Source organism: Coregonus clupeaformis, chromosome 18, assembly GCF_020615455.1.
Source record: "Coregonus clupeaformis isolate EN_2021a chromosome 18, ASM2061545v1, whole genome shotgun sequence".
Classification (NCBI taxonomy): Eukaryota; Metazoa; Chordata; class Actinopteri; order Salmoniformes; family Salmonidae; genus Coregonus; species Coregonus clupeaformis.
The window spans coordinates 51,093,623-51,115,835 of NC_059209.1; the positions used below are offsets into that span (position 1 = coordinate 51,093,623).

The window sequence follows — 22,213 nt, forward strand, 5'->3', positions numbered from 1 at the left end:
CAGGTTGCCTTTATAGGCCAAGATAGGTTCTTCTCAGACACACAAGGCAAATTGAGAATGAAAAGATAGACAAAATAAAGGAGGAAAAAAATATGAGTTATGGATGAATGATAGGAAAGGGTTTCATGTTACATGTGTGTTTTGGAACACCTGCAAAGTTAGATTATGCAAAGGTATTTGGACTATGACATTAACCACTATAAAAAAGTATGAAAATAACCAGAAATCTCTAGTCAGATGAATACTAACAATTGTGTCCCATTACGTCTTTCTATTCCTACCCCCATGATAGGTGTGTATATAATTACTGGACTGGACAAACCATTACAAATATGGACATACTTGTTATAATGAACACTCTTAAATCTGCCTTGTTTGGTTATGATAGAAGTGATGCTAGATAAGTGTTATCCAAAATCCGACCAATCATAGGAGCTGACCCAAGCTCACTCCTCTCACAGCTCACTTTAAACATGGGAATGGAAAAGTCTCATCTTGACATATCATTTGATTGAACACTGTTGATGCAAACTGAGGCAAGAGGGACAGGCAAACAACAAATCAATCAAACATTTGAGAGACTGGGAGCAAATTCAACTTCCTCTAAAGAGGAAATCAGGAATCTCTAGATGAGAGTTGAGGACAGGGGAGTTGTGTTTCAGTGAATCTGACAGAGAATGGATAATTTTGTTTATGCTTCCAAGGGCATAACTGATAAGAGAACCCAAATTAATACTCAATTTAATCACTACACTGACAGGATAATGAAACCAATATGTTACTGGCTAGTGGCTAGGGACCAGGAGAGAAAAACAGACATACTGACCAGCAGGTCCAGCAGGGCCTTGTGGGCCTTTGACAGGCATCCCTCGTGGGTCAGGGAAGGTGTTGGAGAGGAGCAGCTCCTTGCCCTGACCTGGAATACAGAGGACATGCATAGAATTGAGTGGTTAAACAGGACAAAAGAGGACTGAACTACATACCTGAAAAGTACCTACATGGGGCGATGCTCTCGCGCAAATGTTCGGGCTTCTTTCAGCACCATAAAGTATCAAACCTTTACACTGTCCATCTTTCATAAAGGTAAATGTAAAATATATATATGGCTAAATATCATCATTATCACATTGTTTGCACTCATGTGTATGCGTACTTCATGTCCTACAGGTATACATGGTACAGTACTTATTAAGAAAGACTTGCGTCACCTCCATTGACATTGGGCTGACAGAGGACTTCTGTGACCTATATCTATCTGTAGGGAAAGAGAGAGGAAGAGGGATAGGAAATGTCCAGTGATAGGGGGAAGTGTGTGGTTTTAAAGGGTTGTCTCAGGCTGACAGGTAGCACTGTGCTGATGGAGTACCACAGAGGGGGAGAGCAGGGAGGGGAAGGCCTGTCAACGAGACACATCCTCCAGCTGCCAGACTGAGTCTGATCCCTATTCCAGTCCCACATAACCCTGCTATCAATAGAGGTGTCTGTCTGCCTGCCTGCCTGCCTGCCTGCCTGCCTGCCCGCCCGCCTGTCTGCCTGTCTGTCTGCCTACCTGTCTGCTTGTCTGTCCGTCTCCCGTCCGTCCGTCTGCCTGTCTCTATAGAAACATGATTTTATCTTCATCTCCAGCTCCTGTACTTAAACACCCTATCTGATAGTGAGTCTCTGTCCATGTACTTTCCAACCCCACAATGTCCTGAGTTTACAACAGTGTTCTACAATGTAATGTATATGATCTTCTAAGATGGCTGGGTTCATACATCCCCTCCCCCTCCTCCTCTCTACCTCTGACCCTGTCCCACCTGAAAGTTGGAGGATTCAGTCCCATTCTGCTGCAGGAGATTCCCGCCTCCAGATCCAGACGGGACAGCCAATAAGCCAGTGTTTTCCAAAGGAAGCCCAGCACAGAACCCCTGCGTCTGCTGCTTTCACTTTGATGTGAAAGAAACAGTTCACAGTATGAGAATTCTCAATGCCAACCTTAATTTACCCACAGCTAGAATTCTCCATCTGTCAACCTACACATCTGCACATTCTGCAGCCCATTTCCTCCTCTCAGTTATCATCCCTTCTCACTGCCTGGGCTCCAACCTTACGTGAGGCTGAATGAATTTAGTTAATAAAGCTGCATACAAACTATTTTTTGCTTTCTTGAGTAAGGCAGCTTCAAAAATATGGAGCGCAGGGGTTGGTAATATTCTCTAGTTGCACCGTGATTGGCTCAGTGTTCTGTCACTCATGGGGACACTATGTCACTGCGATATCTAAGGGTAGAGCTCGAAAATTCAAGCCCCTTGGGTGCTGCCATAGAGTTACATTAGAAATGCCCATCCAAGAAGGCTCAAGGTCATCGGCCACAGATAAAATGACGTCAAATCACGTTATATCTACAGCAGCTTTGATTGGACTGATCATGTCAACATCATACTTTCAAAATCTTAGCTAGCAAGCTAGCAGTCATCATCATGAATCAAGTCGACAATCTACTGGCAAATCCTTTTTAATTCTTGTCATATGAAGAGAAATAATGAAGAGAAATTATAGATAAAAAGTATCGGTGCTCATCGGCCATTGGACATAAACATTTGGAAGGAATCAGTGGCTAACTGCAAGCATCGCAAAGCAGTCACTAGCCTGCTATTCAGTGGAGTGGGTGTGTGGTCCCAAGTCTGGGTTTAAGGGTCTCTTTTCCAAGCTTAAAAGGATAAACATTCAACATTGGCCATGGTGTCAATCCAACATGACTTCTGCCACGCTCAAAACAACTGGAAACTCAGAACTGGTAAATCTGATTTCAGTGAGTTCAAGACAACTGGGAACTCAGAAAAAAACAAGCTCCAACTGGGAAAATACGTTTTGAACGGTCATCCAACTCGGAATTGGAAGTTGGGAACACGGGCCTCTTTCTAGAGCTCCGACCTGAAGATCACCAACGTCATCATTCGACCTTGTTTTTTTCCCGGGATCCCAGTTGTCTTGAAAGCACCATAAATCCAGAGAATGCCAGACTTTGATGACAAAGTTTGATGACAAAATTTGCCCACGAAGAACCGCTGCACCTCCTTCCTGTTCAAGTGAGCACAGCACAACAAGGTGAGCCCAAAAATGTATTTTATACTGCTGCATAAATGGTGTAATATGCCAGGGAGATATGTACAGTGGGGAGAACAAGTATTTGATACACTGCCGATTTTGCAGGTTTTCCTACTTACAAAGCATGTAGAGGTCTGTAATTTTTATCATAGGTACACTTCAACTGTCCAGAAAATCACATTGTATGATTTTAAAGTAATTAATTTACATTTTATTGCATGACATAAGTATTTGATACATCAGAAAAGCAGAACTTAATATTTGGTACAGAAACTTTGGTTTGCAATTACAGAGATCATACGTTTCCTGTAGGTCTTGACCAGGTTTGCACACACTGCAGCAGGGATTTTGGCCCACTCCTCCATACAGAGCTTCTCCAGATCCTTCAGGTTTCGGGGCTGTCGCTGGGCAATACGGACTTTCAGCTCCCTCCAAAGATTTTCTATTGGGTTCAGGTCTGGAGACTGGCTAGGCCACTCCAGGACCTTGAGATGCTTCTACGGAGCCACTCCTTAGTTGCCCTGGCTGTGTGTTTCGGGTCGTTGTCATGCTGGAAGACCCAGCCACGACCCATCTTCAATGCTCTTACTGAGGGAAGGAGGTTGTTGGCCAAGATCTCGCGATACATTGCCCCATCCATCCTCCCCTCAATACGGTGCAGTCGTCCTGTCCCCTTTGCAGAAAAGCATCCCCAAAGAATGATGTTTCCACCTCCATGCTTCACGGTTGGGATGGTGTTCTTGGGGTTGTACTCATCCTTCTTCTTCCTCCAAACACGGCGAGTGGAGTTTAGACCAAAAAGCTCTATTTTTGTCTCATCAGACCACATTACCTTTTCCCATTCCTCCTCTGGATCATCCAGATGGTCATTGGCAAACTTCAGACGGGCCTGGACATGCGCTGGCTTGAGCAGGGGGACCTTGGATTTTAATCCATGACGGCGTAGTGTGTTACTAATGGTTATCTTTGAGACTGTGGTCCCAGCTCTATTCAAATCATTGACCAGGTCCTGCCGTGTAGTTCTGGGCTGATCCCTCACCTTCCTCATGATCATTGATGCCCCACGAGGTGAGATCTTGCATGGAGCCCCAGACCGAGGGTGATTGACCGTCATCTTGAACTTCTTCCATTTTCTAATAATTGCGCCAACAGTTATTGCCTTCTCACCAAGCTGCTTGCCTATTGTCCTGTAGCCCATCCCAGCCTTGTGCAGGTCTACAATTTTATCCCTGATGTCCTTACACAGCTCTCTGGTCTTGGCCATTGTGGAGAGGTTGGAGTCTGTTTGATTGAGTGTGTGGACAGGTGTCTTTTATACAGGTAACGAGTTCAAACAGGTGCAGTTAATACAAGTAATGAGTGGAGAACATGAGGGCTTCTTAAAGAAAAACTAACAGGTCTGTGAGAGCCGGAATTCTTACTGGTTGGTAGGTGATCAAATACTTATGTCATGCAATAAAATGCAAATTAATTACTTAAAAATCATACATCATGTGATCTTCTAGATTTTTGTTTTAGATTCCGTCTCTCACAGTTGAACTGTACTTATGATAACATTTACAGACCTCTACATGCTTTGTAAGTAGGAAAACCTGCAAAATCGGCAGTGTATCAAATACTTGTTCTCCCCACTGTATACTGTAGCTAAGAAAGTAATACTAAGTGTATGTTGTGTAGTAAGCTGTTAGTAGCCCATGTGCCTCACCCTAATAATTTGGTCCCGTTTCCTCTCATAATTTCACCTACTGTTCTGATTTGGTGGTGCATATAGCCTGTTTTAGAGACATGTAATCATCGAATATTGTAAGAGCTTTCATTGTCTGCTTATATGCCCCCTTTATTTATCCTACGATTCTGACTTGGTGTACAGGGAGAATACTGTAAGAACGGCCCATGTTCTGAATTCTGTTGCTGTACATTTCAAAAGTGCTGCTGAACAAATAGTTACATTGACTACGTCCGTCCTAGCTCGCTCATTAATGTCTTAATCAAAATTACGGATTGCCTCTTATCCTCTCGTCGTCTCCTTATGCCATAGTTTGTACATCTCAGTTGTCAGTAGAAATCACATTTGTTTAAGCAAGTCAGCCATATCAGCTATGTTTTTTTAAAAGGCAGTAAATGAAGCTGAATTAACTGTTTCTCTGCCAGACAAGGCTCCGCTGATAGCTAGGTGTAGCAGTGGTAAGGTGTTGGGACTGCTGTTGGGACTCGGCTGTTTGGACAGCTTTATGTAGGCCCTAACAGTGTGTGGGCACCGTTTGTCACCGTTATAGTGCAATTAATGTATTGTTTAGTGTTGTGTAGTGTTGTGTAGTAGGTTTGTTGGCATTCATCTAAAATATGTTTTTTTTAGTTTGCCCCACCAAGATTTACATGCTAAAATAGCCACTGCCCATGACATCATAATTATAAACAAATTATTTGAGTGTTCCATAACGCAACTGTTCATCTGATTAATTGCGTGTGTGTGGTGTTAGATATGGCTGTAGGGTATAGTGGTGCTTCTCTTACCCCGGTCTGGCTCTGGGATGCGGGCGCTGGCTGGGGCCAGGGGTCCAGGGGGTCCAGGAGGTCCAGGAAGCCCAGGTAGACCCCTCTCTCCTGGGAGACCTGATGGACCTTTGGGTCCTGGGGGGAGGGGAGATACACCACACTGTTACACTGAGGGAGAGCATTGGCATGATGACATTGGAAAGGGTAGGAAAAAACTCCATGACAAAAGCAAGAATCAGTATTGGGACAGCATTCAAATCAAATCAAGCTTTAGGATAAAAAAACGAAAGAATACCAATAAAAACTGAACGACTACAAAGCACCCTAAGGAAAAGCAAAGCTAAAAAGGGTTGTTTTAAGATGTCTTTTAAATATGTCCACAGTTTCGGCCCCCCTCAGGTTCTCTGGCAGGCTATTCCAGAGGCTGGGGGCATAATAACTCTGCCTCTCCATGCCTCTTGGTCCTAGGCTTGAGATACTGTAGTTAAATGGCCCGTGCCAGAGGACGTGAGGGACCTACTGGGTACATAACTTAAAAGCATGTCTGACATGTATTGGGGTGCAAAATCGTGGACTGATTTAAAAATCAATAAAACTCACAGGCAGCCAGTGCAGAGACCTTAAAACTGGTGTAATGTGTGCTCTCAGTCTGGTCTTGGTCAGTACCCGTGCTGCAGCATTCTGTATGTTTTGCAGTTGACCAATGGCTTTCTTGGGTAGACCAGACAGGAGAGCATTACAGTAGTCAAGCCTGCTTGTAATAAAAGCATGGATGAGTCTTTCTGTATCAGCCTGAGAGAGAAACTGCCGCACCTTGGCAATGTTCCTCAGGTGGTAAAAAGCTATTTTGGTCACATGTGATTCGAAATTGAGTTCAGAATCTAAAATGACCCCTAGGTTTTTTACCTGGTGTTTTATCTTTATTGCCTGTGAATTAAAATGTGCGGCCAGATTCTCTCTCTGTGCTTTGGCTCTAACAATAAGTACCTCGGTCTTGTCTTGATTTAGCTAGAGGAAGTATTTAAATCACTCATACAGTCTAATCATTTATCCGTGGAGTTAAAATCCTCTGGTGACACTGAATTGTAAAGTTGTGTATCGTCTGCGTAGTTGTCACGACTTCCTCCGAAGCTGCCACCTCTCCTTGTTCGGGCAGGCTTCGGCGTTTGTCGTCACCGGCCTTCTAGCCACTGCCGCTCCTCATCTCATCATTCCATTTGTTTTGGCTTGTTTTTTTACACACCTGGTTCATATCCCCTCATCAGTCCCTGTATAAGTATTCCCTCTGCCCCCCATGTCTTTGTGTGTGATTGTTTCATGTGGAGGTGTCGATAGCTCGGTGGAGCATTATGTACTGTATCGCCGGGATATTCTCCCGTGTGTTTTATTTTTCTCCAGTGCGCCGTTATACCGCAATGTAGTTATTTTATGCCTTGCTGCGAACCGCTGTATTGGCCGAATAAACCATTTATTCTGTGATTTACACCTCCTGCGCCTGACTCCGTCAAATCCCCCGCTACAGTAGTAGTGACAATCAATGCTGTGCTTTCTGATAACGCTGCCAAGGGTTAACATATATAAACTGAGCAGTACTGGACCCAAAATCGGAACCTTGTGGAATGCCACATGTGATATGTATTTTCTCTGAGTTATCTTCACCAAGGGTTACAAAAAACTCTTGACTGGTTAAATAGGTCCTAAACCAATTTAGAGCTGGTCCAGAGAGGCCAACACACCTCTCCAGTCTATCCAGAAGGATAGCATGGTCAACAGTGTCGAATGTAGCACTTAAATCCAAGAGTACAAGGACAGAGAGCTGTTTGGCATCTGTGTTGGCTCTAAAATCATTTACCACTTTAACTAAGGCTGTCTCTGTGCTGTGGTAGGCACAAAAACCAGATTGGAATTTTTCATAAATACAGTTGGCACTTAAAAAATAATTTAGCTGTATGAAAACCAATTTCTCCAGAATTTCGCTTAAGAATGGAAGGTTGGAGATTGGCCGAAAATTGCTAAGAGCTGAAGAATCTAGATTACATTTCTTCAGAAGGGGTTTCACCATAGCATATTTTAGTGCAGTGTGTAAAGTGCCCGGTGACCAGAGAGAAACTTTTAATCTCTTTTGGTATATCATTCGATTTTTCATTGAGTATTTTCATAATTTCAAAGGGCACCAGATAGGTGAACCCATGATGAAGAGGTTTCACTCTGTGTTGCCTTTCCTGGCACACCTCACAATGGCAGGGGAGCACTGGTGAACCTAGACAAGGTGGTAGGGTACAGGGCTGTGTAGATGTATAGTAGAGAATGTGAAGGGAGGGAGAATGGGGGAGAGAGAGAGCGAGCGCTGCATGGTGTATTAGGTTTCAGTGCTTGGCGGTTAATATCAGCAGCAGGAGAGGAGAGGCGAGGAGAGGAGATTGCGGGCTGAGCGACTGACTGCTGTTCAGCTTTAATTAACAGGAGGAGGGCTCTTAATGGCTGTGTGCTGGGAGCTCAAAGGAGGACCTGGGAAAACTCAAATAAAAACGATTAAACGTTGGAGCATATTAGCGGCACTGGTGCGTAAGAAATTTAATGCTGCCTGAGTCTGCACGAGCCGGAGCGTGAGAGCGCTCACGGTTGTGTGTGTGCGTGCATAACCAGTCCCGACAAGCCAGCTAGTGAAAGTGTTTCTCTCTCCCTCCCACATCGGCTTCTACTTTTGTTGAAAAAAGGTGAGAAAGAAAAGCTGAGATGTGACTTGTCCCTGTGGCCCAGCTGGATTGACTGCTCCATCCACAAACCCAAACAAAGTGCCTCACCTCCCCACAGCAACATCTGACCTCATTGTTTGCACTTTCCTGAGGTAATGCTGTGCTCAACATGACCCCCCCCTCACACTCACTCACTCACTCACTCACTCACTCACTCACTCACTCACTCACACTCTCTCTCTCTCTCCCTCTCCCTCTCCCTCTCCCTCTCCCTCTCCCTCTCTCACACACACACACACACACAATCTCCCTCTATCTCCTTGTCTTGTGACCCTGAATAATGCTCTGGAGGGTGATGCAACTGACAACAGCTATCATTGAGTTACATTGATTGTATTAGCAACTATGAATAACTTGGCATAGGAAAGGATCATTTGTAATGTGTTATTACAGCTCTAATTGGATTTGACACCTCGCTGATTCATTTTCACTTCGCTTTGGTAAACATTGCAGCAAAGACTGGCTGTGTTGTGGTTCTGCACACGCTCAATCCAACCTGAAGGACCATGACCCATGGTCAGCAGCACAGTGGCTCCATCTCCAGAGTCTGTGTGTTAGCATGACATTAGGGCAAACTAGGCTCTATATTTCCTGCAGGATAATGGGGCCCTGGAGCAGCTGTGGGCTACAGTGTCCAGGTGTGAGTAAAATTGTGTGTGTGTGCATGCGTGTGTTTGTGTGTGTGTGTGGGCGTGCATGCGTGTGCGTGTAAGGGAATCCTAGTTCTTCTGTACAGGAAACACATGTCCTGTCTTTGCGCTGATTCAGGGGAAAACATCCCAAAACACATCAGTGCACGACTGCACACACCCCAACCTGACACTGCTTCCCTCCCTGCGGAAGTCCCTGTGGGACAACAGTCTCCCCTTGACTCTTTATGAATCTGTCTTAACCACTTTTACACCACTGCTGAGTTCATTCATTTCCCTTCCTCCTAAACTCTTGCTACCAAACATGCTCTCATAAGGCTCACGTTTTCAGTTACATCAAACACATTCTTGTCAATGTTAACATTTCTAGTATGTGCAGGAAGAATTCAGCATACAGGGGAGAAAATAGTTTTGAATAGAAACCCTATTGCACTCTGGGAATACACATCATATAATGAAGATAGGAAAAACAGGGCAACAGTAAACATGTCGTCCCCCACCAATGATGCAGTGTATGACTAACACATTTCAGTGAATTACTATAGCTCCCACCTTGGGCCAATCAGTGTCATTTTGTAAATGCCGGATCTCTATGGCAAGACACATTATTCACCCAAGTTTAGTCAAAATTGGCCCAGTCCTGTTTGAGATATCGCGTGTGACTAACGTACGAACGTACGAAGGAATGTATGAACGAATGTACGTACGGACGGAGACAGATCCACAGATTTCATCGTGGGGGACAACAATAACACCGCAGACATATGGAAGACATAAGGAGACAGGACTTGTATACATAGCTCATGTTCATTTCAGATTGGAATCACATGGTGTTTCTCAGAAAGTGGGTTTGTAGTTTCTACCCAGCAGCAGCAGCAGCAGCAGCAGGCAGAGAGCAGGGGTCATATGTCCCTCAGAGAGGGAGGGGTACACTGTCTGCATGTTCCATACAGAGAGGAACCAGAACCACAGCCTCCAGCTACAACATTCTACATTTACATTTGAGTCATTTAGCAGACGCTCATATCGAGAGCAACTTATATTACTATTTATTTGATTATCTTTAAACTCATAACTGCCCGGGGATGCCTAGGGATTTCTTGTTTTCCGACTGTTATTTATTATTTGTCTGTAACCATTTACCCTCAAATATAAGCATCAGATTGATGCTTTTCTTTATGTTGCGAACGAATCGACTCTTGTTGGTCAGGAGGCAGGAACAACAGCGAGTGTTGCGAGCCATAGGAGAGCTTCGTGTAGATAAAATCTCTCGCTCTGGATAAGAGCGTCTGCTAAATGACTAAAATGTAAAATGTAAATGTAAATAAAATATTGAAGATAAATATTTTTTTTGCAGGCTGCTGGAAACCATGCTGAATCAGCAAACTCTGTATTTAGTAAGTCTTATGGTTGAGAAGTCTGTAAGTTATCATCATGCTGTCCACAGAGGAACTGCTGTGTTTTTCATGGACTACGCATGGCTTTGTGGAATGGCCGAGTGGTTTCACAGAAAGCCTAACACTATGATGCAGGATGTCATAATGCAGTTTGTTGCAATTTGTTGAGATAGATCTGAGTGACTTTTCCACCATTGTTTCAGGCCTTAAGTCAACAGGAAGTGACATACACTCTGGGTTCTTGTTTGCCCTGGCCTAATGAGAGTACTGTCATAGTTGTGTCTTAGAGACAATGGGTTAAGTGGGTGGGTACGCATACAATCCCCCTGTCCCCACACTGATCTTTACCATCTTTATGACATGCGTATTTATTGACAAACAGTGTCAATGTCTTGTAAGACAAGAAGCATTCGGTGCACCCTGCTTAATCAACTGTAAATCTGGAATGATCTGGTATTCATGAATCAAACATCTACTGAATACAGTCTGTTACTATCATATTTCAGCCAAAAGGAATGACTGTCACAAATTTGGAGGCTTAAGCAATTTTACAGTGAAATCAGTGGTTGTTAAAATCATACACTCTGTCATTGTTTAGTTACAGTAAGTATCTTACCCACTGGTCCTGGGGTCCCCTTAGATCCTGGGGTCCCAGAAGGGCCCCTCACCCCAGCCTCGCCCCTGGGGCCACTGGGGCCCGGCAGTCCCCGGGACCCTAGCTTCCCTGAGCAAAGACAGGGGACAGACACTAGTAACCATAAAGCCATTCTGATTCAGCCACAAATAAGAGTTTGTGTTACAAACAAAACAATGACTGACTTGACATCTCAAACCTACCATCTTGTCCAGGGGTACCGTCTCTGCCTCTATCGCCCTGTGGACCTGTATGTTAGGGAAGAAATAGACAGGTGTCAGAGAGCAGTCCAGGGCCCAGGGAAAGAGGGAGCGAAAGGGGTCGTCCATTGCCTTGTGTGGAAAAATGGACTAGACGTTGAGTGATTCCTGAGGTGAAGGGTTACCAGATGGAGGTGGCAGAGCAGCTGAGCTGTGCTCTGGATTAGACAGACTCGCTGAAAGACTAAGCACTGAGATGTTAATTAGGGCCACAGAGGTGCCAGAGAGGAACAAACCCCATAGCTAGTCATGGGAGACTAAAACCAAAGAGTCCCACACAGGGCAGAACATTCAGCGAAATTATAGCTCTTATATTGTAGTGAAACAAAAAACGTATATACAGAACAGATCATTTCTCTCTCTCTCAAAACTACTAAGACTGACCCACAAACATTGCCTGTGTGGCAGGATGAACATAATGGTGCATTTACATTCATCTACAGGCCTCAGAAGGCCAGTGATGATCTTACCCTGAGAGAGCCTTTGGCTAAAACAGATTTGAATGTAATTGGATGGAAGTTGATACACTATTGAAAGGCCTTTTGAAAGTGCACCAGCAGAGCACTCTCTCTTTCTAGCTGCAGCCAACGCTGGGCTGAGCTCCAGGGAAGGAGAGGGCTTTCATGCCCTGAAGTGTTCACTTTCCACACAACAGAACCCTGAAAGAGAGCAGCACAGACAACTGGAAATTAGTGTCTGTGTCTGTGTGTGTGTGTGTGTGTGTGTGTGTGTGTTTGTGTGTGTGTGTATGTGTGTGTGCACGTCTCTCTCTTAGCGACAGAGGAAATAGGATATGGGGGAGGAGAGCAGGTAGAGATGCAATGGAGAACGAATTACAGCACACGAAGAGAGCTGTGCAGAGTGATTTCTCACTAAATGATCAAACATAACCCACTTCACTCAAATCAGTAGGCATACATGGTTTTCCTAAAACCTGCCCATACATGGGTATAGGAGACTTGTACGTACCTACGGGTCCCTGCTCGCCAGGTGCTCCTTTGGTTTGTGGAGCCTCTATCTGTGAGGATGACTCCGGTGCCGTTCCTCCTTTACCCTGTAGGTGGCGGTGAGAAGTGGAAGCAGGAGAGGACAGCACTTGGACCTATTGGGATAAAATAGGAAAGAGAGAGAAAGAGAGACATTTGAAGAGATTTTTTAATTTACCTTTTTATTAGGATCCCCATTAGCCGACACCAGTGGTGACAGCTAGTCTTACTGGGGTCCGACACATAACGAAAAAGACATTATAGACAAAATACTTTACAATTTATTGTAGTGTGTGTAGGCCGTCATTGTAAATAATAATTTGTTCTTAACTGACTTGCCTAGTTAAATAAAGGTTTAATAAAAATAAATACAAATCTATCAGAGAAATGCCAGTGCCTTTCAAAAAGACTCAAACACTGGTGTTCATGATCAGAGACTGTGTAGCCTCTCACTGCAGCACAGTTTTCAGTAGAGTCCATGACTGTACCTTGTCCTCCAGTGAGCTGAGTCTGTTTGTCAGGGCTGTGATTCGACTACAGTTGAGGCAATCTGGAGAACAGACAAAGAAACAAATATTATACACTACAGTTCAAAAGTTTGGGGTCACTTAGAATTGTCCTTGTTTTCGAAAGAAAAGCAATTTTTTGTCCATTAAAATAACATCAAATTGATCAGAAATACAGTGTAGACATTGTTAATGTTGTAAATGGCTATTGTAGCTGGAAACAGCTGATTTTTAATGGAATATCTACATAGGCGTACAGAGGACCATTATCAGCAACCATCAGTCCTGTGTTCCAATGGCACGTTGTGTTTGCTAATCCAAGTTTATCATTTTAAAAGGCTAATTGATCATTAGAAAACCCTTTTACAATTATGTTAGCACAGCTGAAAACTGTTGTGCTGATTAAAGAAGCAATTAAACTGGCCTTCTTGAGACTAGTTGAGTATCTGGAGCATCAGCAATTGTGGGTTCGATTACAGGCTCAAAATGGCCAGAAACAAAGAACTTTCTTCTGAAACTCATGTCTATTCTTGTTCTGAGAAATGAAGGCTATTCCATGCGATGAAATTGCCAAGAAACTGAAGATCTTGTACAATGCTGTGTACTACTCCCTTCACAGAACAGCGCAAACTGGCTCTAACCAGAATAGAAAGAGGAGTGGGAGGCCCCGGTGCACAACTGAGCAAGAGGACAAATACTAGTTTGAGAAACAGACGCCTCACAGGTCCTCAACTGGCAGCTAAATAGTACCCGCAAAACACCAGTCTCAACGTCAACAGTGAAGAGGCGAATCCGGGATGCTGACCTTCTAGGCAGAGTTGCAAAGAAAAATAAATATCTCTGACTGGCCAATAAAAATAAAAGATTAAGATGGGAACTTGGATTAGCAAACACAACGTGCCATTGGAACACAGGACTGATGGTTGCTGATAATGTAGATATTTGTCACGTCACCTCCCGTTGCTCCCCTCCAGCGCTCTGATTCGCCGGTCTACTGAGCCACCGGTCTGAGCGCACCACCTCGGCAACACCCAAATGGAAACCCAACGCAACCTAATCACCTCTAGCGCACTTGCACCTCATCTCATCACCACCCCTATATAGCCCTGGACTGTTCAGTATTATGTTGTGAGTGATTGTTAGTGTCTTGTCGTGTACTCGCTCTTTGTTGTTCTCTTGCTCAGTGTTAAGTAAACCTTTACATTGTTGATTCCTGCATCCTGCCTCTTCGTATCCTCAGTACTCGTCACAGAATCACACACCAATCACGAAGATGGATGCAGCAGCTAATCCTCCTGGAGTTTCCCAGCGCCTCGACCAGCACCAGCAGCAGATTGCCCAGCTAAACGCCGCCATGCAGGAAGTGCTCCAAACGCTGCATAAACTGACTATCGCTCCGGTTCCACCTCAGGGAGCGGCGAGTGCAACCAGTCCACCTCCTCCTGGGCTATCACCAATGTCTGAGGGAACCCTCGCCCTGCCGGAGCGCTATGACGGGAAAACGAAGAAATGTAGAGGCTTCCTGCTACAGGTTTCACTGCATCTGGCGTGTCAGCGTGGGGCATCTCCATCGGACCAAGCAAGGATAGTGCTGGTGATTTCACTACTGAAGGGAAAGGTGCTGGATTGGGCCACGGCAGTCTGGGAAGGAGGTGAGGCTGCAGCGCTTCCCTACTCCACCTTCCTCGCTCGGTTCAGGGCGGTGTTCGATCATCCCACGGAGGGAAAGGACGGGGGTGAGCATCTCCTCCGGCTACAACAGGGAGAGGGGGCCGCACGCGAGTACACCCTGAGCTTTCGCACGGTGTCTTCCGGCTGGAATGAGCGTGCTCTGCGCACGGCCTTCAGGAGAGGCTTACGGGAGGACATCACGACGGAACTCACATGTCGGGATGACGAGATGGACCTTGATACCCTCATCGCCACGTCCATTCATCTTGACGACATGTTGAGAGACCGACGGCGTTCCCAACACCTCCCGGAGCCTTGACGCTCACCCCATCTGAGCTATGGAAGCCGCCCTGCCTCCGAGTCCTCACCCTTGGAAGTGGGCAGCACCCCCTACACCACCACGGACCACAGATCTCCTGGCGGCTCCCTATCTAGGCGGTATGACTCCCGTCGCCGCTCCGTGAGTGTTCCTTCATCACCTGTCACCAAACCATTGTTTTTAGTTCCCCTAACGGTGAATGGTTCTTCCTTTTCTTCGCTTTCCACGGCAATGATAGATTCCGGATCAGTGGGGAACCTTACAGATAGGGTGCTGGTCTCTGAATGGGGGTTGCCCACTGTGCCACTGCCTTCTCCGTTTCACGTCACCTCGCTGGACAATAAACCACTTGGATCAGGCACCATTACGCACGTCACTCTCCCCATCACCATCACCATCACCATTCCCACACTACCGGAGCACCACGAGGAGCTGTCCTTCCAGATCGTCACGTCACCCCTTCACCGGATCATCTTAGGATGTTTTCTTTTTTTTTCTTCTCTTTTTTATTTTCTTTAGGGGTGTTGATCAGCTTTACTATTGCAGATAGATTGTAACTTCCATCATTGTAATTGTCTGCATCACTTCCGATCGTCTTGGGATTGCCCTGACTCAGACTACACAACCCCACCATCAATTGAATCACCAAGAGGATCACAGCCTGGTCCCCCTCATGCCGGAGGACCTGCCTGCCGGTGGTTTGTTGTTCCACGTCAGTGGAGAGTCCGGAGTCCGCCCTCCAGCCCAACATTCCACGTGAGTACGCAGATCTCTCCGATGTCTTCTCTGCCTCCAAGGCTAAGTGTCTCCCTCCTCACAGGCCCTGGGACTGCGCCATTGACCTGCTGGAGGGACAACACCCCCCGAAGAGTCGGATTTACTCCCTCTCCATATCGGAGACTGATGCCATGGAGAAGTATGTGGCAGAGACCCTGAAACAGGGGTTCATCAGACGCTCTACCTCTCCTGCCTCCGCCAGCTTCTTCTTCGTGGACAAAAAAGACGGAGGACTGAGACCGTGCATTGACTACCGGGGGCTGAACGCAGTCACCACCAAGTACCGGTACCCCCTCCCTCTGGTTCCGTCGGCCATCGAGCAGCTGCGAGGGGCCCGGTACTTTACCAAGTTGGCCCTGAGGAGTGCCTACAACCTGACCTGAATCCGGGAAGGAGACGAGTGGAAGACGGCATTCAGGACTACCTCAGGCCACTATGAATACTGTGTCATGCCCTACGGCCTCGCTAACGCACCTTCCGTGTTCCAGTCCTTCGTCAATGATTTGTTGCGAGACATGCTGAGTAGACAGGTGGTGGTGTACATCGATGATATCCTGATCTACTCGACTACGTTCGAGGAGCACGTCAGGAACGTCAGAGCGGTCCTACTCTGCCTCTGGGAACACAGCCTGTTGGTGAAGGGGGAGAAATACGAATTCCACCAACAGGCCATCTCCTTCCTGGGATACAGGATCAGTCCTCAGGGGGTGTTCATGGAAAGAGCGAAGACGGACGCCGTCAGGTCATGGCCAGTCCCCACCACCATCAAAGGCCTACAGAGCTTCCTGGACTTCGCTAATTTCTACCGGCGTTTCATCAGGTCCTTCAGCTCCATAGCCTGCCCCGCTCACCTCTCTCCTTAAGGGGGGCCTCAGAAACTGGCCTGGAACCCTGAGGCTGATGCTGCCTTCAAGAGGCTGAAGGAGAGGTTCACCACAGTGCCCCTGCTAAAACACCCAGATCCAGCTCGTCCTTTCATCCTGGAGGTGGACGCATCTGAGGAGGGCGTGGTTGGGGTCCTCTCCCATCGGCAAGGTAAGCCAGAGAAAATGTATCCCTGTGCCTTTTTCTCGAAAAAGCTTACCTCCGCAGAGAGGAACTATGGAGTTGGAGACAGGGAGCTGTTGGCGGTGGTCCTCGCTCTGGAGGAATGGAGACACTGGCTGGAGGGCGCAGTCCATCCATTCCAGATTCTCACTGACCACTGGAATCTGGAGCACATATGGGCAGCGAAACGGATGAACTCTCGTCAAGCCAGGTGGGTCCAATTTCTAACTCGCTTTCAGTTTATTCTGTCCTACCGCCCAGGATCCCAGAATGTGAAAGCCGACGCACTCTCCAGGATGTACCATACCGGAGAAAGGAAGGATTTAGGGGGTCCTATCCTGCCACCGTCTCTCATCGTGGCACCTGTCGTTTGGGATGTGGACAAAGACATCCGACCTGGCGGCTCAGGAGGACCCAGCGCCTCCTGGGCGCGTGTATGTACCCACCACGGTCCGTGACCGCCTGCAGATCTGGGCGCACACCACCTTTACGGCAGGGCACTCCGGTATGACGCGCACCCTACATTCTCTCTCACAAAAATACTGGTGGCCCACCTTGGCTACTGATGTCTCCCGCTATATCAACTCCTGTTTCGTATGTGCCCAAACGAAGACACCTCGGAATGCCCCGGCAGGCAAACTAGTTCCTCTCCCAGTGCCTCAGCGAGCTTGGTCACACCTGTCCATAGACTTTGTCACCGACCTCCCACGTTCTGACGGCTTCACCACAGTCCTGGTGGTCGTAGATCGGTTCTCCAAATCATGCCGTTATTTGCTACTAACTGGTCTTCCTTCTGCTTTCCAGGTCGCTGAGGTCCTGTTCCAACAGGTCTTACGGCATTATGGACTTCCGGAGGACATCGTCTCGGACCATGGCCCCCAATTCACCTCCCGAGTGTGGAAGGCTTTCCTGGAGAAGATCGGGGCCACGGCCAGCCTCACTTCCGGGTATAGGCCTCAGTCGAATGGGCAGGTGGAGCGCATGAACCAGGAGCTGGGGAGGTTTCTTCGCTGCCACTGTCAGGACCGGCAGGGTGAGTGGGCAAGGTTTCTACCCTGGGCAGAATATGCCCAGAACTCCCTCGTTCACTCCTCCACAGGGCTCACTCCCTTCCAGTACATCCTGGGGTACCAGCCGGCCCTGGCCCCTTGGACACCCAGCCAGACCGATGCGCCCACAGGGCCGGACAGGTCTGGGATGCTGCCCATGTCCACCTCCAGAGGGCCATTCATCGGCAGAAGGAACAAGCTGACCGCCACCGAAGTGAGGCCCCCGTATTCCAGCCTGGTGATCGTGTCTGGCTGTCCACAAAAAACCTCCCTCTCCACCTGCCCTGCAAGAAACTGAGCCCCCGGTTTGTGGGGCCGTTTAAAGTCCTCCGGCAGATAAATTAGGTATCGTACCGGCTGCTCCTTCCCCCTCACTACCGTGTCTCACCCACTTTTCATGTGTCTCTCCTCAGGCCGGTGGTTCCTGGTCCTCTGGCGGATGCCGTCCCCCGGGGTACGCCCCCTCCCGTTGCTCCCCTCCGGCGCTCTGATTCGCCGGTCTATTGAGCCACCGATCTGAGCGCACCACCTCGGCAACACCGGAATGGAAACCCAACGCACCCTAATCACCTCCAGCGCACCTGCACCTCATCTCATCACCACCCCTATATAGCCCTGGACTGTTCAGTGTTGTGTTGTGTGTGATTGTCAGTGTCTTGTCGTGTACTCGCTCTTTGTTGTTCTCTTGCTCAGTGTTAAGTAAACCTTTACATTGTTGATTCCTGCGTCTGCGTCCTGCCTCTTTGTATCCTCAGTACTCGTCACAATATTCCATAAAAAATCTGCAGTTTCCAGCTACAATAGCCATTTACAACATTAACAATGTCTACACGGTATTTCTGATCAATTTTATGTTAATTTAATGGACAAAGAAATTGCTTTTCTTTCGAAAACAAGGACATTTCTAAGTGACAACCAAACTTTTAAATGGTAGTGTATGTGGACAAGTATCGATATCTGCAAAAAGCACTTCCAAAAATGTACTTCAGTGAATATGAGAAACATGGGGCCTGAGTGTTAAAACAAAACGTTGTAAAGGAGATAAATGGGATCCTAGGTGTTCTGAGTCTGACGATATTCAAAAGAGAAGTATGGTTCCAGGTGTTAAAGTACTGTATGAGAGAGTGTTAGGGTTGTGGTTTTTACTGGTGGAGAGCTGCTCCCCTGTTCCTGTGCGGGCCGGGGCAGGAGGTCGGCGGAGAGTGGACGGCTTCCTCACCGCCTCCTGAGCCACCAGCTGGTTTCCTGACTCTGAAGAGGAAGAGGATGAAGAGGAGTCAGTTCAGTGGACCACACAGTGAGGACATACAGACGTCATTCCGTTATGATGCACTAAGTCACTCATGCAAATGGCCCTGATAAGCAGTGAGGCTTCCAGACAACAGCACAATCAGTACACATCAACAAGAAAATACCAACCCTCCCACAAAGTATTTTCACTCAATTTCGGAACGCTCACGGGTGCCAATATTCCCTTGTCAATTCAGTATTCTTTTTTTATTCCATTATTTTTATTCAAATTATTTGGCATTATGATTATGATGAAGCACTGTGGCAGGCAAGCTGGACTGCATGAGAGAGTTTTGCTCTGAAAGCCCTGGACAATAACTCTCTAGTGTCCTGTGACTGTAAGGAGACCGGGAACTTCTCTCTATCAGGTGACCTCACCAACACCACAGTCAGGGTGGGCCAGCAGGTGAGGACCACAGGGGAGAGGGATGGACGGATGGAGGAATGGATAGAAAGGGGGATGATGGTGCTAGAGCAGGCGTGACTTTTATCTCTGTCCTATATCCCATCCATAGAGCCATGATTGCATGGAACTCCATTCCATCTCAGATTGCTCAAGTGAACATCAGACCTGGCTTTCAAAAACAGCTTCACGGCACTTCAACGCCTCTCCGCTATTTAAACAAATGATTTGATGTGTATGTATGTACTGATATGAATGTATAACTGATAGTCTAGATGCTACTGAATTGAGTCACTATTGAGTCAGTACAGAACCTTTTAGTTATATTTTTCTTGTTTACAATTGATTTAGTTCTGTCTTTGAGTTCTTGTCTATTAATGTTCTGTATTATGTAATGTGTCATGTTTTGTGTGGACACCAGGGAGAGTAGCTGCTGCTATCGCAACAGCTAATGGGGATCCTAATAAATTCCAAATACCATACCATAAACATCCTACAGATGTAGGATCTTAATTTGAGCCAGTTTCCAGCCAGCAACAGGAAATGTGAATTATTATGTGGATTATAATCAATGGACATTTTTTTGTGGGGTTGATACATTTTTCTTTAGGGAAAATCAATTCTAGCATTTTAAAGGGAAAATTACAAACGTTAGAAGCCTTTTAAACCTTGAATACACTACAAGTTAGCATTTCTTGCTGTGCAGAAAAATTCTCAGCAGCAAAAGAGTGATCAAATGATCTGTACATTGCAATTATATCAAATTCACAAACAACAAAAGCTGCACTTGGCCAAACTGCTTTCATGTTGGTATGATTTTATTGAGTATAAAAACAGTTTCAGCACTTTCAGTCTATTCTATCTTGCCTATGGGAGTTTGTGTTCCTGCTGGTTGGGGATGTTTTGAATGGGCAGACCTTTGTGGAGTCCCAGACTGTCTGCTCTGTGTGTGTTAGTGTTGTTGTGTCTGTATGACCCAGGTGCTGCGGGCACAAACAAGAGTCTGGGTTCAGCACCTCACTCCTCTCAGAGTCAGCTGGAGCCAAACACACTGCAAACTACTGGCCAACACTGCCTGGAAATAGCACCTGCAACCCTTTCAGGGGCAGGGAGAGACTATTATACTCCGTCAAGAACTCACTCAATCTCTATGTGTCACACACACAGTCAGCCACACTTACCATAATATATATTATGCGCTATTGATGCTTGTCAGTGACAGCACAGACAGAGATACAGTACAGAGAGTTCATGTTCTGTTTAGAGTTCAGTGAGTGGGAGAGAGCAAAAGAGGACAAAAGAGATCACGACAGAAAGAGTTAGTGGCCATAAAGAGAGAGGAGGAAAAAGGGAAAAGAACAGTGTGAAAAGGCTTTGTGTAAATGGACCCTGCTCCAGGCACTTGCCCTCAATCTTTGTGGTTTTGATTTTCTATGTTTTGGGTTGAAAGGCTTTCTCAGCGGGTTACTACTAGTGCATGTGGAAATTAAACAAGGTTAGAGCTGAGACTGTAAAGCAATGGTATGTTCTGAGGAATGTGTAAAGAAATACTCCTAAAAGCCCTGTCTTCCATTTCAGTAAGAATGTAAAATTAGCGGCGAACTTCGATCGGGGAGTGAACACACGCTTTGTTCTGCTACATGTCCGTCTTTCTGCCTGTCTATTTGAGAGTGTATCTCTGTGTGTGTGTGTATGGTGGTGGTGGGGGGGGGCTCAATTGAAGTGTCCTATGGAGACCGGCTCATATTGATGACTGTGTCCGATTTCAAATTGGCTCGGAATTGATAATATACCCCTGCTCCAGAACGCACTGAAGGCACCTCTAACCTAGCCTCCCTTTCCGACAGACAGCACCTCTTTTCTCTTTAGACTATAGACCATTCAAGTGCCAAGATCCCTCCACCCACACTCAAATACGTTGTATAAAACATTCAGCTGGCTTTGGCACTCAGACAACCATCCCCCACACACCCCAACTGCCTAACTTTCATTCTCTCACTCTCTCTTTCATTCACTCGGCCTGATCATGTTTCAAGTTTGAGAAATCACAAGATAACAAGACAACTTATTCCCCTATATTCCCATAGACAGTGTCTGTGAAGCAGTGTGTGTTGACTTGGATGTGCTGAGTGTGATCTATTCATCTGGGCCAAGAGTAACAATGTCAAGGCTAATGACTGGTCTCTCTCTCTCTCTCAATTCAATTTCAATTTAAAGGCTTTATTGGCATGGGAAATGTATGTTAACATTGCCAAAGCAAGTCAACATCTCTCTCTCTCTCTCTCTCTCTCTCTCTCTCTCTCTCTCTCTCTCTCTCTCTCTCTCTCTCTCTCTCTCTCTCTCTCTCTCTCTCTCTCTCTCTCTCTCTCTCTCTCTCTCTCTCTCTCTCTCTCTCTCTCTCTCTCTCTCTCTCTCTCTCTCTCTCTCTCTCTCTCTCTCTCTCTCTCTCTCTCTCTCTCTCTCTCTCTCTCTCTCTCGGCTAAAGGGGGGTCAGAGAGACTTGCCTGAGTGCGTTTGACCCTTGACCCTGTGCTGCTCTGGGCCCTAATCAGCATTTGAAACAGAGCTCTTCATTAGAGGAGACTCCTGTGGAGAGAGGAGAGGTCGTCCTGACATCAGCTCTGTGTCTGGTTCCAGGCTCTGGGGCTGACAGGACAGGACAGGACACAGAGCACAGCACAGGGGGGAGTTTTACACTGTTTACAAACACTGACAAGTCATTTCCTCCCCACTGGCCTGACCTGCCTTGTGGAACTCTCTCAGGAGACACAGGGAGAGGGGTGAAGGTCACACCACTGCAGTGTCAGGGTTAACTAAAATCTCATTAGTGTTATACAATTATCCACAGCTGTGTGTGTGTGTGTGTGTGTGTGTGTGTGTGT

General features: G+C 46.5%; 1 protein-coding gene across 4 annotated transcripts in view; it reads right to left on the reverse strand.

Moving 5' to 3' along the window:
- Window positions 1–22,213, reverse strand: part of emid1 (EMI domain containing 1) — a 95,118-nt gene that overhangs the window by 5,791 nt on the left and 67,114 nt on the right. For all 4 annotated transcript variants that reach the window (XM_041836389.2, XM_041836388.2, XM_041836390.2 and 1 more), the window contains 7 exons: window positions 18,785–18,889; window positions 12,758–12,819; window positions 12,253–12,385; window positions 11,227–11,271; window positions 11,006–11,113; window positions 5,605–5,721; window positions 827–916 (listed from right to left, as the gene is read on the reverse strand). In XM_041836389.2, coding sequence (XP_041692323.1) covers window positions 827–916; window positions 5,605–5,721; window positions 11,006–11,113; window positions 11,227–11,271; window positions 12,253–12,385; window positions 12,758–12,819; window positions 18,785–18,889 — 660 coding nt within the window. The remainder of the gene's footprint in view (window positions 1–826; window positions 917–5,604; window positions 5,722–11,005; window positions 11,114–11,226; window positions 11,272–12,252; window positions 12,386–12,757; window positions 12,820–18,784; window positions 18,890–22,213) is intronic.